This window comes from Mastigoproctus giganteus, chromosome 4 (genome assembly GCF_048544385.1).
Source record: "Mastigoproctus giganteus isolate SK-2022 chromosome 4, ASM4854438v1, whole genome shotgun sequence".
Lineage (NCBI taxonomy): Eukaryota > Metazoa > Arthropoda > Arachnida > Uropygi > Thelyphonidae > Mastigoproctus > Mastigoproctus giganteus.
Window position 1 is genome coordinate 77625101 of NC_143578.1, and position 17373 is coordinate 77642473.

A 17373-nucleotide genomic window follows, 5' to 3' on the forward strand; every position below is an offset into this window, starting at 1 on the left:
TTCAGAGTGGTATGGGGGTGCTGCTGTCGAGCGTTTCAGAGTCGATTCCCATGCATTTAAGTTGGAAGACCCTGGTGAGTGCGTGTCACGTATTTGACGCTTCAGGCACCATTGTGAGTTGCCAAGCACCGCAAGAAAAAAAACAGCGCACTAATAAAATTTGATAACGCATATATTAAGGGGATAGTATCAAAAAAATTTTGCGCACTACTTAAAACTGCATTAATCAAGGGTTTCCTGTAATATTATGATTCCAATATAGAAGACAAAAGAATTCAATCAAATGTAAGGATTTAAAACCATCTGTTTAATAGTGCATGAAGAAAAGATGAATAATTTGTTCATTGAGAATAATGAACAGAAGTATGAGAGAAAGAATAGAGGAGAAAAAATATGAATTCCAGAAAGGGAGAGGAATGGGGCATATGACAGGAATAATGAGAATTTTGATGGAAGGAAATGAAATGAATAAGAATACTGAAGTCTCTTTTGTGGATTTGGAAAAATGCATTAAATAGGGTAAATTGAAAAAAAATTAATGGATATACTAAAGGATATGGGAATTGCTGGAAAGACATAAGATTAATGGAGGAATTATTTGAGGTCAAAGGATGGTTATATTGAAAATGGGTGTGGGTAATAACAAGGGATACAAAAACAGGTAGAGAGGTAAGACATGGGTGTTATTACATCTACCTACAAAGGGTATTATTAACTCCGCATATATTGAATAGTGTTAGGGAGGGAGACAGCATTGTTGCCTCTCCCTAACAATATAAATTGTGATGGGAATGGAAGGAGAGTGTAAAGATAGGGGAGGTAATATTGTGCAGACAGTGAGATCTGTAAACGATATGGTGCTGATATCTTGTAAAAAGTTTTGTGAATAAATAATTTTATTATTATTATTATAACAAATAGATAAATATAGATATTGTGGTACCTGCTAGCAAGTGATGGGAAAGCAGTCAGGGAATTAGAACTAGAATAGCAATGAGTAAGATGGCAACTGAGAAGAGGAAGCATATATTTACAAGGAGGATTGATATCAATTAAGGAAAAGGTTAGTTAAATGTTTTGCATGAAGCAAATCACTGCATGGGTACTAAGGAAGGACATCAGAAGGCTTGAAGCTTTTCAGATGAGGTGAAACAGGCAGAGAGGGTTAGAAATGAGCAAATATTGAGGAAGGAATGAAGGAAGGAAGGAAAAAATTGAAGTACAACAAAAGATATAACGAAAAGGAAAAAAATTGAATTGGACATGCAATACGCGGAGAGAGTGTTTAAGAGATGTAATTGAAGGAAAAGTGAAAATGAGAAAGAGAACAAAGGGAAGACGGCATCAAAGGCAGATACTGTTGGGATATCAGAGACGTGGTGTCACACAGATATAAGGAATGCAGAACTGGAATTTGGGGAGTACAATGTGTAAAGGAAGGACAGACAGGATAGGAAGGGAAGAGGAGGGGTTATGCTATTAGTTAAGAAACACATAAAATCCAAGGAAGTGCAGTCCGTCGACATTGCTGGAAAGTGCAGTGTCGACTCAGTTTCGTATGACATAAGCACTAGGAGATCAAATTTGAGAGTAGGAGGGTGTTTTAGGCCTAATGATTCTGATGAGTATAATAAAAAACTGTACAGGGAAATAGTGGGCCAGTAAATCACAGAGTCTTATAATAGGGGATTTTAATTGCTCGTATAGTGACTGGAATTTATAGGTTGGTCACTCACACACTAGCAAGGCTATTGTGATTTTATTGGACCATTGTTTTCTACATCAGCATATTTGGGAGACAACTTGAGGGAGTAATACTCTTGATCTGATTATCAGTAGTGATTCTTCTTGCATTAAGAATCTGCAGATAAATGAACCACTAGGAGGCAGTGATCACAGTGTGCTGAAGCAGAATTTACTCAAGGAGGTAAACTACCATCAGTGGTAAAGGGAATGGTTTTTGCTTTCGTAAAGGCGACTACGGTGTCTGAGATAGTATTTAAATTCTAATCATTGGGACCAACTGATGATGTTAACAACAGCAAATTCAAAATGGGAGGCATTCAAATAATTAATCTTGGAAGCTATTAGACTTTACATACCAACTAAGAAATATTGTTCAAGGTTTAAGCCTAAATGGATGTCAGATGAACTAATGAGACGTGGCAGTGAAGAAAAATGCATGAGATACATATAAATTAATGGGTGACATGGAAGCCTATGATAGATATAAGCTGGTCTGTAACCAAGTCACAAAGGAGATTAGGCATGCAAAGGCAGATTATGAGAAATCTTTGGCAAAGGATGCAAAGAGTTCTTTACCTATGTAAAATCTAGAAGAAAGGGGATGAATCAGATTGGTCCACAGGATATTGATGGTTCAACTGTTGATGACCCTGCTCAGGTGGCTACCAAACTAAATGAGTATTTGGCATCTACATTCACACATGAGAAGTTATTCAGGGAGGAGAATGCCAGAGGTGAATTAACTCTGGCAGTGAGCTAGATGATTTTGTAATTACTGAGAGGAAAGTGGCGGAGAAATTGTTGAAGATAAACATAAAAAAGGCACCCAGGGTGGATGGGATCTATGAAGTTATATTAAAGGAAGCAGAAAATGAAGTAGGCAAACCCATAGCCATAATTATGAGAGCTTCCTTGGACTCAGGAGAGGTACTCATGGACATAAGATTAATGGAGGAATTAATGGAGAGATACTCATGGACTGGAGATGTGCAAATGTGACCCCAATTCACAAAGGAGGATCAAAGGGCGACACAAGTAATTATAGACCTGTTAGTTTAACTTCTGTTCCAGGAAAATTAACAGGGGTACTGGTTAAAGAAGCACTGCAGGATCATCTAGACAAGACTTCAGTTATAGCTCGGACATAGCATGGTTTTGTTAAGAGGAAGTCTTGTCTAACCAATTTGATTGGATACTATGAAGTGGTCACAAAGGAACTGGATGCAGGGAATAACTTTGATATCATATATTTGGATCTTAGAAAGTCTTTTTAAACTGTTGCACATGAAAGATAAAGGGATGGTTGAGTGAGTGAAGACAGAGAGTGGTAATCAATGGACACTGCTCTTCGTGGACTAATGTTATTATTGGAGTCTCTCAGGGTTCAGTGTTGGGTCCATTGTTGTTTTCTGTATTTATAAATGATATTGATGATGGTATATCAGGCTTAATGTCCAAGTTTTCAGATGATACGAAGGTTGGCAGAGTTGTTAAAGACACTAATAACAGTATGCTGGAGCAACAGGATCTAGAAAAGTTGAGCAGATGGGCTGAGAGGTGGCAAATGAAGTTTAACATTGACAAATGTAAAGTACTACATATGGAAAGAAGTAACCCCAGAGTAACGTATCAACTCTGTGGTACTACACTGACAGTGGTAGAGAATAAAAAGGACCCGGAGGTGATTGTGCAGGCAGATATGAAGTTTTCTGAGCAGTGCAGATGGTCTGCAAGAGTAGCTCATGGTGTCTTGTGTCAATGATATACGGGAATTTTTCTACCAGAGATAAGGAGGTGATTATCCCCTTGTATAAGGCAATGGTCAGGCCACACCTTGAGTACTGTATAGAGGTCTGGAGGCCTCATTTTAAGAAGGATGTAGAGCTGTTGGAACGAGTACAGCTGGCCCCTGTTATAGCCCAGTTCGCCTTACGCTGATTCGCTATAACGCTGTTCTTATATTATAACCTGTATCTGACTATAACGCTGTCACAGATCACTATAACGCTCTTTTACAGATTGAATTTTTGGCATATTTAACGAAATCGTTTCATTTGATGGAGTAGACAGCTTGAAAATGAATAGCAAAACAGCATTAAAATGTTTCCCATGCCAACTTGAGAAATTTTCCCACGCTCAGTGAAATTTTCTTGCACGCTAATTTAATTGCATTACAGTGACTTGTTACGTAGTTCCGAGATCAACATTTTAAAATATGATCAAGTATATTGCTTGTAATATTTGTGTTATATGCATTTATCTGAAGTCTAGTCATCACTCAATACAGTATTAGGCATCGTGCATGATGGGCAGTTTATTTGAACATTGTATCGTAATTAATGCAACCAACGCAGTTACATTTTCGAAGCGTTAATAATGGCCAATAAGAATGAAAAAGCAACGTCTGGGTGCAGTACAAAGACTATAAATGTAAGAGAAATACTGAATTTGAAAATTAAATTAGACGTTTTGAAGCGAATTGATTACAGTCAACGACAAGTGGATGTGTGCCATAATTTAGGACTTCCAAGTTTAACTGTAAGAACAATTATAAAAAAATAAAGAATTAATTTTAGCAGCAGGAAAGATATCCGTTCCACTGCAAGCAACTAGGGCTAGGCTGGCTATTAGGATTGAAATGGAAAGACTTTAACTAATTTTATTGAAGATAATATCCAATGCAGAATTCAGTTAAGTTAAATATTATTAAAAAAAAAAAAAAAACCAGAGAGAGAGAGAGAGATTAGCCAATATGATGATCTGAAGAAAACTCACCTAAAAAAAAAAAAAAAAAAAAATATGTAATCATTTAAAACTAGTAAGGGCTGGGTGAATAGATTTAAAATCCAGGGAGAAGCTGCAAGTGCAGAAGGAGCGAAACTTTCAAAAAAGAACTGTTAAAATTATTGAAGAGTATTATGTGTTATACTTCTCAACAAGTTTTTAACATAGATGAAGCAGGACTTTTGTGGAAATGAATACCTAAAAGAAGTTTCATATTGAAAGAAGAAAAAAAACACGCCAGGTTTCAAAGCAGCGAAGAATTGGTTGACTTTATTGTGGGTGGTAATGCTGTGGGGGATTTAAAATTAATACCCCTTTTAGTTTACATGGAAGAGGGCCAAAGTTCAACCCAAAATCGACACATTTTTCATGATTAAATTTATCAATTAAATTCATTGTTTTAATTGAAATTTTAAGTTTAATTTTGATACGTAAGTAGTTACCACATAATTATATACATATATAATGCAGAATATTTTATATGTACAAATATTTGAATATTAAATATTTTGACCGACATTTGTACATATTTTCACTACCGTTTATTATTGATTAGGAAATATCCTATGGCACTGACCGCAAGTCACAAATACATGTGTTACCTTATGGGAATGCGGCGCTTGCTTAGTGCGGAATCACTTAGCACTCTGTTTTTCCAGAATGAATTATCAGCGTTAAGCAGGGGTCACCTGCACAGAGAAGGGCAACGTTAGTGAATGGAACGAAGGGTTGCTTTTACAAAGAAAGGCTTAGTTTTGCAGATTACAGTGTCTGGAGAATAGGCACCTGCGAGGTGATCTGATTTGAGGTGTATAAAGCCTTGAATGGTTTGAGCATGCTCAATGCTGATGGGATTCTTCCTCTTGCTCAGAATAATCACCTGAGAGGGCATAAATTCAACTTGAGGAAAGACAGTTGTAGGATAGATGTGCAGAAGTTTGCTTTTAGCCAGCAGGTAGTTAATTGGTGGAACAGACTTCCATCTTTTGTTGTGGAAGCTGATAGCCTAAATAAATTTAAGGCTGAGCTGGACAGGTATCTGGAATGAATGGAGGGGTGAAATGAGAGCAGATTTTTTTTGGCTGATGCTGCATAAGCTTGCTTTCTTGCATCGTATGCCCCTACTAATGCTAATGCTAAAAGAAAAACAGAATTGGAATGAAAAAAGAACAAAAGGAAGGAGGAGAATTGGAATGTCAGATGACTGATAGAGGCTGGTGGGTATTGTGGGATGAAAGAGATGGTTAGACAGGAAAAGATAGAAATACTGTTATGGACCTTATATATCATATAAGGTCCATAACAGCATATGGTTTTAGCATATGGCTAACACTTCTACTCTGAGTGTTAGCATAAATATAAAGTAGCTTTTTTAATAGTACTTAATACTATAAAAAAATATTTTTTTTAAATAAATAAATAAAAAGAGGCTTATATACACTAAGTGGCCAGTTTTTTTAGATACACCATCATCCAATGAATCAACTGCTCCAGAGACAATTTACATGTCCAGACCAGGCTATATAAGCAGTGGAACATAAGTGACTTTGGTGTGAGAGTCAGTGCCAGATGTGCCAATGCAAGTATTATAGACATTACTGCCCTGCTGGGAGTACTCAGGAACAGTATTTAGAGTATATCCAAAACGGTCCAACAACCAGAAAACATCAAGCCAATGGCAGTCTTGAGGTCACAGATAATTTGTTGATATGACATGCCAACAGAAGGTAAAATGCATTATGCAGTCTAATAAACAAGTCACTGCACTGTCATTTGCTAGCGCAGCACCATTTTACTGTGCACTTTGTGCAATACTATCAGTACTGACAGATCAGAACAACAGGAGTGCATGGGTTAAGCAGCAAATGACCTCACCAGGTTCTATTCTTGTCAGCTATAAAGACACAGGAACACCGACAGTGGACATCTACGAAGTATAAAGGGGTCATTTCAAATGTGTCACCTGGTCTGATGAATTTTTGGTTCTAATAGTTCCATGGTAATGGCAAGACCAAGATAAATCAATAGTAGCATGAATCAATGGACCTATCAAAGAGAAGTGGCAACACTTCCCACATTATCCCACTTCTGCTGGGGCAGAAGTGGGATAATGTGGGAAATGTTTTTGTGACATACTTTTGGTCATGCAACCAGAAGATTAACATCTGAATGTTAATCTTCTAGTGACTACAGCCTACTTGAAACACTGCTATTGACTAGGTTCACCCCTTTTGTGCACACAGTTTATTTGTCTGGTAAGTTATTTTCAATAGGATAATGCATCGTGTCATAAGGCACAGATCATTCTGGAATAGTTCAAAGGGAGCATGAGAATGATGTTACCATTCTGCTCTGACCTGCTCAGTCATAGATCTCAATCCAACTGAGCAGCTATGAGATGAGGTGGAAAGGGCAGTTTGTGTCAGGGATCCCCACCATTAAATGTGAAACACCTCAGGATGCAGTATAGTTTGTACTGATCAACAACCATGCAGAACACTTTCAGTAGCTAATGAAGTCCATGCTCCAATGACCTGAGACTGTTCTGATGGATGAAGGAAGTACTTGCTGTAAGTCATAATGACACACAAACCAGCAATTACTTAGTTAAAGTTAAAACTTTGATTATTTATATAAAAACTATATGGTTTATGAAATAAATTGGCAATCCTTCTATGTATCTGAAATTCTGCAGTTAGCAGAATTTTAAATGTGATGAATAAATGCTACAGTCTTAATACTCAAGACAGAACAAATTTCTTTAACTATGAATTATCCTAAGAAGCAAATCTTATAAACAAAGTTTCTAACTTTGTTTAAACAGAACGGCTGTTTCAGTGATAATATCACTGAAACAGCTGTTTCAGTGATATTATAATTCACACAGAATTACCTAATACTCAAGACAATTTGGATGCAGTTAGAGATTCATTAATCCACATCATTAGTTATCTGATGGAAGACAGATAAGCCTCAAAACAGGCTGTAATAGAAGTACTTCATACTTAAAATGTAATAATAACAGAGAACCATTCAGTTTTGCTATTTGTTTGCTTCTTAGGGCAACCCACAGTTAAGAAGTTTGTTCTATCTTCAATATTAAGACGATAGCACTCACTCACTTATGGAAGCTCCAGCTGGCCAAAAAATAAAAGACAAGATATTTTAATTTAATGAAAAAGCATATCTAAAATGCACTGTAAGAGAAAAATTACCTTTAGTAATACATGAAAAATAATCATGTTCTAGATCCCGAACATGCTCACCAGCATTTCGGCGTTTATCAGGATGGTGTTTCAGCACCATTTTTCTATCTATAACATAAAATGAGATAATTTCTTGTTAAATGGAAATACAAATTAATACATATCACCAGTCTTAATATACTAATTTTAAAATTAATAAAGGACTTGATAAAATATGATTCTTCATATAACAGAAAATAATAAATATATCAATCCCAAGGATTAGCGATAAACTCTGAAGAAGCATGAATCAATGTATTCCTTAGTATCTAAACAATTTTTTGAGGGCCAATAATTCTTAAAATCCATGTTCCAAGTAACAGTGAGTAGAAGATTGTGAAATTCAGACTTGCTTCACCAGAAGATGATATCGGGTTGTTTTTCAATATACAGACATTAGCTGCACGATAGTGTCTTATTCAAAAGCATACATGTTATACTTTTAATCTGCATGATGCCATAAAAAAATGCATCACCCATTAGCCATATGTGGCAGTTCTAGCAGTCTTCGTGTTATATATCTTTCCCAAAGTATAAAGGGATATTTTTTTTTTTATGTGGAAGCACATAGAATTGCTATGAGGAACTGTTAAAATGCCAAACATGATTTTGGATAATTTGTTATATTTCAAGCTTCTTTGTACACTTGTCAGTTCTCTAAACAAGGACCACTGTACATCAATTCTTTCTTCACTGATAACAATGGCTTATAGGTGCTCACACTGAAAATGACAGTACCTGCAAGTTATCTATTTCTTTACTTTCAGTGATACTGAGAAGTTTCTAGTATCGTTTAGAATTAAGTGTATTTTGTGAAATCAATTTATTTCAATTTGGTTCAAAAAACCTGTTTACCAACTAGTACTATCCGATGACAAATTGATTTTCCAAATAAGATTATATTTAAGTTAAGGTTAAATTTTTAATTAACGTTTTCAGAAACTCATCTGCCAACTTTCTATCTGTGAAATCTGTTTGGAACCAGCAGACTTTTGAATGCTGCATGGAAACATTCTTTGATCTTGTTAGTTACAACACCCTAACTCGGAAAGTACCCATGGACTGGAGATGTGCAAATGTGACCCCAATTCACAAAGGAGGATCAAAAGCCGACACAAGTAATTATAGAGTTAAACTAGTTTAACTTCTGTTCCCGGAAAATTAATGGAGGCACTGGTTAAAGAAGCACTGCAGGATCATCTAGACAAGACTTCAGTTATAGCTCAGACACAGCATGGTTTTGTTAAGGGGAAGTCTTGCCTGACCAATTTGATTCGATACTATGATGCAGTCACAAAAGAACTGGATGCAGGGAATAACTTTGATATTATATACTTGGATCTTAGAAAGGCTTTTGATACTGTTGCACATGGAAGACTGCTGCACAAATTGGAGCAGTGTGACATTGGAGGCAAATTGCTGCTATGGATAAAGGGATGGTTGAGTGGCAGAAGACAGAGAGTGGTAATTAATGGACACTGCTCATTGTGGACTAATGTTATTAGTGGAGTCCCACAGGGTTCGGTGTTAGGTCCATTGTTGTTTTCTGTATTTATAAATAATATTGATGATGGTATATCAAGCTTAATGTTCAAGTTTGCAGATGATACAAAGATTGGCAGGGTTTCTAAGAACGCTACTGACGCTATGCTGCTACAACAGGATCTGGAAAGGTTGAGCAGATGGGCTGAGAGGTGGCAAATGAAGTTTAACATTGACAAATGTAAAGTACTACATATGGGAAACAGCAACCCCAGAACAACGTTTCAACTCTGTGGTACTACACTGACAGTGGTAGAGAATGAAAAGGACCTGGGGGGTAATTGTGAAGGCAGTTATGAAGTTCTCTGAGCAGTGCAGATGGGCTGCAAGAGTAGCTCATGGTGTCTATCAATGATATATAGGAATTTTTCTAGCAGGGATAAGGAGGTGATTATTCCCTTGTATAAGGCAATGGTCAGGCCACACCTTGCGTACTGTATACAGGTCTGGAGGCCTCATTTCAAGAAGGATGTAGAGCTGCTGGAATGAGTACAGAGAAGGGCAACAAGGTTAGTGAACGGAATGAAGGGTTGCTCTTACGAAGAAAGGCTTAAGTTTTGCAAATTACAGTGTCTGGAGACTAGGCACCAGCGAGGTGATCTGATTGAGGTGTATAAAGCCTTGAATGGTTTGAGCATGCTCAATGCTGATGGGATTCTTCTTCTTGCTCAGAAAAATCACCTGAGAAGGCATAAATTCAAATTGAGGAAAGACAGATGTAGGATAGACGTGAGGAAATTTGTGGTTGGTTGGTAGAACAGACTTCCATCCCTTGTCGTGGAAGTTGATAGCCTAAATAAGTTTAAGGCTCAGCTGGACAGGTATTTCGAACGAACAGAGGGGTGAAGTGGAAGTGGTTATTTTTTTATTTATTATTTATTTATTTTTATTTTATTTTATTTATTTTATTTTTTTTTTTGGCTGATGCTGCATAAGCTTGCTTTCTTGCATCAAATGCCTCTACTAATGCTAATGCTAAATTCATGCCAGAAAATTCAGCTGCCTGCCAAATTAAACCCACAATTTATCAAATTTATTCACAAAGTTACAGCTTTTGCTATTAGCATAAGCTGTAACTTTATGACATATAAATCATCAGCAGCACAACACTGGTAGAACTGCAAGGCAGATTAAGAGGTTTTTTTTTTTTAAATGTATGTATTAAACAATTAGACATCATCAAAAATATCATGGTATACTACTGATCAGTTAGTTATCCACCAACACATTTTGACATTTGTGACATATTGTCTATGTACCCATCTCTTATTGGTCTTTTGTTGTTGTTAGTATTTTGGTTTTTAGGAGCATTAGCAACTAAGGCCATATTGCTCCGAGAATATGCAGTGGTCATTCCTTGACCTTTCCGCATCCTCTGTATTTGGTGGTGACGGGTTCGAACCCCGGTCTAATCAAGAAGCGTGTGCTACACACTGCTGCTCCTTCCCACCTGGCTACGGATGCGCCGCAGGTCTTTTGTAATTATGATGGGAGACAACCTTTACTAATTTATTGACAGGGAATGATGGTGTTCTGCCTCTTATTTCTAGACTCTATCGGCATACAAGTTAGAGGAGTTGCCAATCATGTACATTTATTTCTCTGAAACTAAATATTTAATGATATTAGTTTTTATATACTAATTATTTGAGAAAAATTGTTACAAAATGTCTCAGCTCTCAACCAATCATAGATATAAAATGAAACTTTACCACAAGTCTGGTATTAACAAATGAGCAGGACTGCATGAATAGGCCTCATTGACCTGGAATAGAATGTAATCAACGAGAAACACAGGGGCATTTTGTGTGGGGGCGATTTCAATCTCTTTGTGGTCTCCCTTTGTAAACACAAAGTTTATGACCTTAGTTACAACACCCCAAAAGCTGTCTGTACGCATTTAGCATTAGTTGAGGCATATGATGCAAGAAAGGAAGCTTATACAGCATCAGCCAAAAAAAAAAAAAAAACCCTTCCCATTTCCCCAATCCGGTTACTCCAATTGTTTGTCTAGTTCAGCCTTAAATTTATTTAAGCTATCAAATTCCACAACAACAGATGGAAGTCTGTTCCAGCAATCAACTACCCACTAGCTAAAGGCAAACTTCCACACATCTATTCTACAAATGTCTTTCCTCAATTTGAATCTATGCCCTCTCAGGTTCTTAGTCTGAGCAAGCAGAAGTAACTTGTCAGCATCCAGTTGACAGGGACGGACAGTGCAATGTTAAGTCTGTTTGGTGTGACATAAACACTGGAAAAGGGGAAAATGGGTGTAGGAGTGTGTTTTATGCCTGATGACTCTGATGAGTCCAACGAACAGTTGTGCAAAGCAACAGAGTGGGCCAGTAAATCAGAATGTCTTATAATGGGGGATTTTAACTTTCCAGATATTGACTGGAACTTGTGGGTTGATCACTCGCAGGCTAGCAAGACTTTTGTGGATTTATTGGAGGATTGTTTTCTACAGCAACATATTTGAGGGGCAACGCACTTGATCCAATTATCATCAGTGATTATTCATGCATTAAGAATCTGCAGATAAAGGAACTATTAGGTGACAGTGATCACAGTGTATTGATATGGGATTTACTTAAAGATGTAAGTACCATCAAGGGTAAAGGGAAGAGTTTTTGCTTTCATAAAGGTAACTACAGTGGTCTCAAACAGTTTTTAAATTTTATACAGTGGGATCAACTGATGTGTTACCAACAGTGACTTCTAAATGGGTAGCCTTCCAGTGACTTAATCTTGGAGGCTACTAAGCGTTTCATACCAACTAAGAAATACTGTTCAGGGTTCAGGCCTAAATGGATGTCAGATGAATTAATGAGACTCGTGGTGGAGAAGAAAAATGCATGGGATGCATATAAATTATAAGGCGACACAGAAGCCTATGGTAGATATAAGCTGGTCTATAATCATGTCACAAAGGAGGTTAGGCAGATTACGAGAAGTCTTTGGCAAAAGATGCAAAGAAAAACAGCAAAGAGTTTCTTTATTTATGTAAACTCTAGAAGGAAGGGGATGAATCAGATTGGTCCACTTAACATAGATGGTTCAACTATTGATGATCCTGCTCAAGTAGCTGATAAACTGAATGAGTATTTTGTATCTACATTCACACATCAGGAGTTATTCAAGGAGGGGAATACCAGAAGTTTATCAAACTGACAGGGAGCTAAGTGATTTTGTAATAACTGAGAGCAAAGTGGAGGAGAAACTGTTGAAGTTAAACATAAAAAAAATAGTTCAGACGTTTGTTAATAAATCAGGCATTTATATGTTATATAAAAACAAAAATGTTTTTTAATAGATACTTTTAATAATGCACTTTTTTTCAATAGACAACATGATCACTATGATTCAAATTGTGGATGTTATCAAATACAAATGGAATATAAGTTACAAGAAAATGCTGAAGTGCAGGTGAAAAACTGGTCTATTCCTGGGACCCCCCCCCCCACAAACTTTCCTTTTACATTTGAAATACGAAATAAGCAAAGTATTAAGTCTTTATGTGTATAAAATTTTGAAGGAGGTGGGGGAATTCCTTCAGTACATCCATATTTATATCCGTATGATACTCTCCAGAAATTAAAACAAATAAAAGATTAACGCAAAATGGTTCCAGTAAAAAATCAATTGAAAACAATTCAAAAATTAATTTAAAAAGTTAGGTCTTCACAATGTCCTTCATAACACGTGGCTTCTCTGAATGGTACACTAACATTGGTTTAACTTAAAAGTGCTTGATGCAGTACCACACTGAAGTAATTTAAGCCAATCTTTTCCAGCCTCATAACCAGGGGCACTCTCTTCACAAGCTATGTACATCCTACCAGGCATCTTCTTCCAGTACAGCCCCATTTCATCAATATTAAAGACCAAGTCTGGGGTGTAGCAACCTTCATTCATTAACTTTTGGAATATGGGAGAATATTCCTCAGCACCTGTAGTGTTGGTGCTAGCTGTCTCACCAGTAATTTTTACATTGTGAATTCTGGTCCAGTTTTTGAAATGGGAAAACTAGCCCCTGCTAGCAGAAAATGATTCAGTCATTTTCAACTAGCAGCTATGTAACTGCTTGACCTTCTCAGTTTTATTCATAATGGTTGCAACAGTAGAACATGCTAAATTTAAAATCTTGCACACCTCCGAATGGCACTACCAGATTACATATGATGAATAATGTGTGCTGAAGTGGGAGTTACTCAAAGAGGTAACTACCATTAGGGGTAAAGGGAAGGGGTATTGCTTTCGTAAAGGCGACTACAATGGACTGAGACAGTATTTAAATTCTATACAGTGGGATCAACTGATGATATTGCCAACAGCAAATTCAAAATGGGAAGCATTCAAAGAACTTATCGTGGAAGCTACTAGGCTTTACATACCAAGTAAGAAATATTGTTCAAGGTTTAGGCCTAAATGGTTGTCAGATGAACTAATGAGGCATATGGCAGAGAAGAAAAATGCATGGGATACATACAAATTAACACGTGACACGGACGCCTATGATAGATACAAGTTGATCTGTAACCAAGTTACAAAGGAGGTTAGGCAGGCGAAGGCAGATTACGAGAGATCCTTGGCAAGGGATGCGAAGAAAAACAGCAAAGAGTTCTTTACTTATGTAAACTCTAGAAGGAAGGGGATGAATCAGATTGGTCCACTTGAGATCGATGGGTCAACTGTTGATGACCCTGCTCGGGTAGCTAACAAACTAAATGAATATTTTGCATCGACATTCACACATGAGGAGTTATTCAGCGAGGGGAATGCCAGAGGTGTATTCAACTCTAGCAGTAAGCTAGAGAATCTTGTAATAACTGAGAGCAAAGTGGAGGAGAAATTGTTGAAGATAAACACAAGAAAGGCACCTGGGGTGGATGGGATCTATCCAGTTATATTAAAGGAGGCAGCAAAGGAGGTAAGCAAACCCTTAGCCATAATTATGAGAGCTTCCTTGGACTCAGGGGAGGTACCCATTGACTGGAGATGTGCAAATGTGACCCCAATTCACAAAGGAGGATCAAAGGCTGAAACAAGTAATTATAGACCTGTGAGTTTAACTTCTGTTCCCGGAAAATTAATGGAGGCACTGGTGAAAGAAGCACTGCAGGATCATCTAGACAAGACTTCAGTTATAGCTAGGACACAGCATGGTTTTGTTAAGGGGAAGTCTTGCCTGACCAATTTGATTGGATACTATGATGCAGTCACAAAAGAACTGGATGCAGGGAATAACTTTGATATTATATACTTGGATCTTAGAAAGGCTTTTGATACTGTTGCACATGGAAGACTGCTGCACAAATTGGAGCAGTGTGGCATTGGAGGCAAGTTGCTGCTATGGATAAAGGGGTGGTTGAGGGGGAGAAGACAGAGAGTGGTAATCAATGGACACTGCTCATCGTGGACTAATGTTATTAGTGGAGTCCCTCAGGGTTCAGTATTGGGGCCTTTATTGTTTTCTGTATTTATAAATGATATTGATGATGGTATATCAGGCTTAATGTCCAAGTTTGCAGACGATACGAAGGTTGGCAGGGTTGTCAAGGACACTACTGACACTATGCTGCTGCAACAGGATTTGGAAAGGTTGAGCAGATGGGCTTCGAGGTGGCAAATGAAGTTTAACATTGACAAATGTAAAGTACTACATATGGGAAACAGCAACCCCAGAGCAACGTATCAACTCTGTGGTACCACACTGACAGTGGTAGAGAATGAAAGGGACCTGGGGGTGGTGGTGCAGGCAGATATGAAGTTCTCTGAGCAGTGCAGACGAGCTGCAAGAATAGCTCATGGTGTATTGTCAATGATATATAGGAATTTTTCTAGCAGGGATAAGGAGGTGATTATTCCCTTGTATAAGGCAATGGTCAGGCCACACCTAGAGTACTGTATACAGGCCTGGAGGCCTCATTTCAGGAAGGATGTAGAGCTGCTGGAACGAGTACAGAGAAGGGCAACTAGATTGGTGAATGGGACAAAGGGGTTCTCTTAGGAAGAAAGGCTTAAGTTTTGCAAATTACAGTGTCTGGAAACTAGGCACCAGCGGGGTGATCTGATAGAGGTGTACAAAGCCTTGAATGGTTTGAGCATGCTCAATGCTGATGGGATTCTTCCTCTAGCTCAGAAAAATCACCTGAGAGGGCATAAATTCAAATTGAGGAAAGACAGATGTAGGATAGATGTGCGGAAATTTGCCTTTAGCCAGCGGGTGGTTGGTGGGTGGAACAGACTTCCATCCCCCTTGTCGTGGAAGTTGATAGCCTAAATAAGTTTAAGGCTCAGCTGGACAGGTATTTCGAACGAACAGAGGAGTGAAGTGGAAGTGGTTATTTTTATTTATTTATGTTACTTTTTTTTTTTTTTTTTTTTTGGCTGATGCTGCATAAGCTTGCTTTCTTGCATCAAATGCCTCTACTAATGCTAATGCTAATGTCCATTTTCACTTCAATTGTTAGAGATTTGCAATTTTTTTTTTTTAACATGAGCAGGCATAGATTCACCACTATGCTTAGAAGACATGGTTGCACAATTTTTTTAAAATAATAAGGCACTAATGAACACATTATTATTATTTTAAAATAATAATGGCACTAATTATTAAAATTTAAGGCATAGCTCACAACACATGCACACTGGCAGACGAGGAGAAAGCAAATGATGTCGACACTAGCACCGTTTAGGTACCCACTTCCTGTGCTTCGTTTAAACCTGTGCTTTCAAATTTTATTTTTATATATTTTTTCATTATTTGGTTTTTAGGAGCATTGGCAACTAAGGCCATATTGCTCCGGGGATATGTGATGGTCATTCCGTGACCTTTCTGCATCCTCCGTATTTGGTGGTCACGGGCTCGAACCCTGGTCTAATCAAGAAGCGTGTGCTGTGCACTGCTGCTGCTACTGCCCACCTGGCTATGGATGGAGGCGCCTCGTTATTATTGTAAAAAGGCATTAATGTGAAACGGCATAAATGTAAATGGAAGTGCCGTAAAGCAGGGCCTACCTGTACATGATACAAAATTTTTTTTTGCATCCAGTTCCTTGGGATATAAGGACATCACAGTATCCACATGAAATTGGTCACATAAGATCATCCCTTAATAAATCCATGCTGTGACTGCTGATGACTCTCATCAACTGGTGCAATACCACCACTTCGTTTATTGGAGGCTTGAAGTGGTGAAACTCATGTTCAGTTTCTACAGCAAAGTTTCCAGCATTCCCTCCCCCACTCCATCTCCTTTAACCCATGCACGTTACTACTAATACTATATAACACCAATAATATAATACTAATACTTATTAACAACTAGGTAGTAGATGACTCTCATCAACTGGTGCACTACATTTCAGAATCCTCCCTCCCCATCTTCTTCAACCCAAGCACACAGTACTAAGCTATAGGTTTTGATACTTATTGTGTTTGGAGTTTTCATTAAAAAAAGGAAAAGGTATAACTTCATTCCTGTCTACAGTGTCCTGCATTACTTCTTTACCCATTATTTTCCCTGCAACAGACGTTAAACTAACAGGTCTCTAACTGCTCACATAACCCTTTGATCCACTCTTGAGAATTGGGAATATATTCACACATATTCTCTCCACAGAGGCTTACCAAATTCAAAGATGCTCTCATAATTATGGCTAACGGTTTGCTTACCCCTTTGCTGCCTTCCTTAATATAATTGGATAGATCCCATCCACTGGTGCCTTTTTTTATGTTTAGCTTCAGAAATTCCTCTTCCCATCCAATCCATCATTCCAATTCTCCTTTTCCCTGCATATTTTCCCCCTCAATCACTTTCCTCAACATGCTTTTCTTCTCAATACATGTCCTATAAAGTTCTTTTGTCTTAGTTCTTTTACTAACATTCTCGAAAGCTTCTAGCCATCTAACCTCTCTTCCCAGTATCCATGTCTCTGATCCACATAGTACAACAGTCCATATTAATCTTTTCACCATTTGATTTCTTAATCCTTCTTGAAGTCTATTTCTTAATAGTTATTTTCTATTACTAAATGCCTCTTTACCCATT

General features: G+C 37.6%; 1 protein-coding gene across 1 annotated transcript in view; it reads right to left on the reverse strand.

Annotated features, from left to right (window-relative positions):
• The window catches only part of LOC150086853 (dnaJ homolog subfamily C member 2), a 451294-nt gene that overhangs the window by 308411 nt on the left and 125510 nt on the right, over window positions 1-17373 (reverse strand). The window contains exon 4 of the mRNA XM_090371629.1: window positions 7746-7844. Within this exon, the coding sequence (XP_090227755.1) occupies window positions 7746-7844 (99 nt within the window). The remainder of the gene's footprint in view (window positions 1-7745; window positions 7845-17373) is intronic.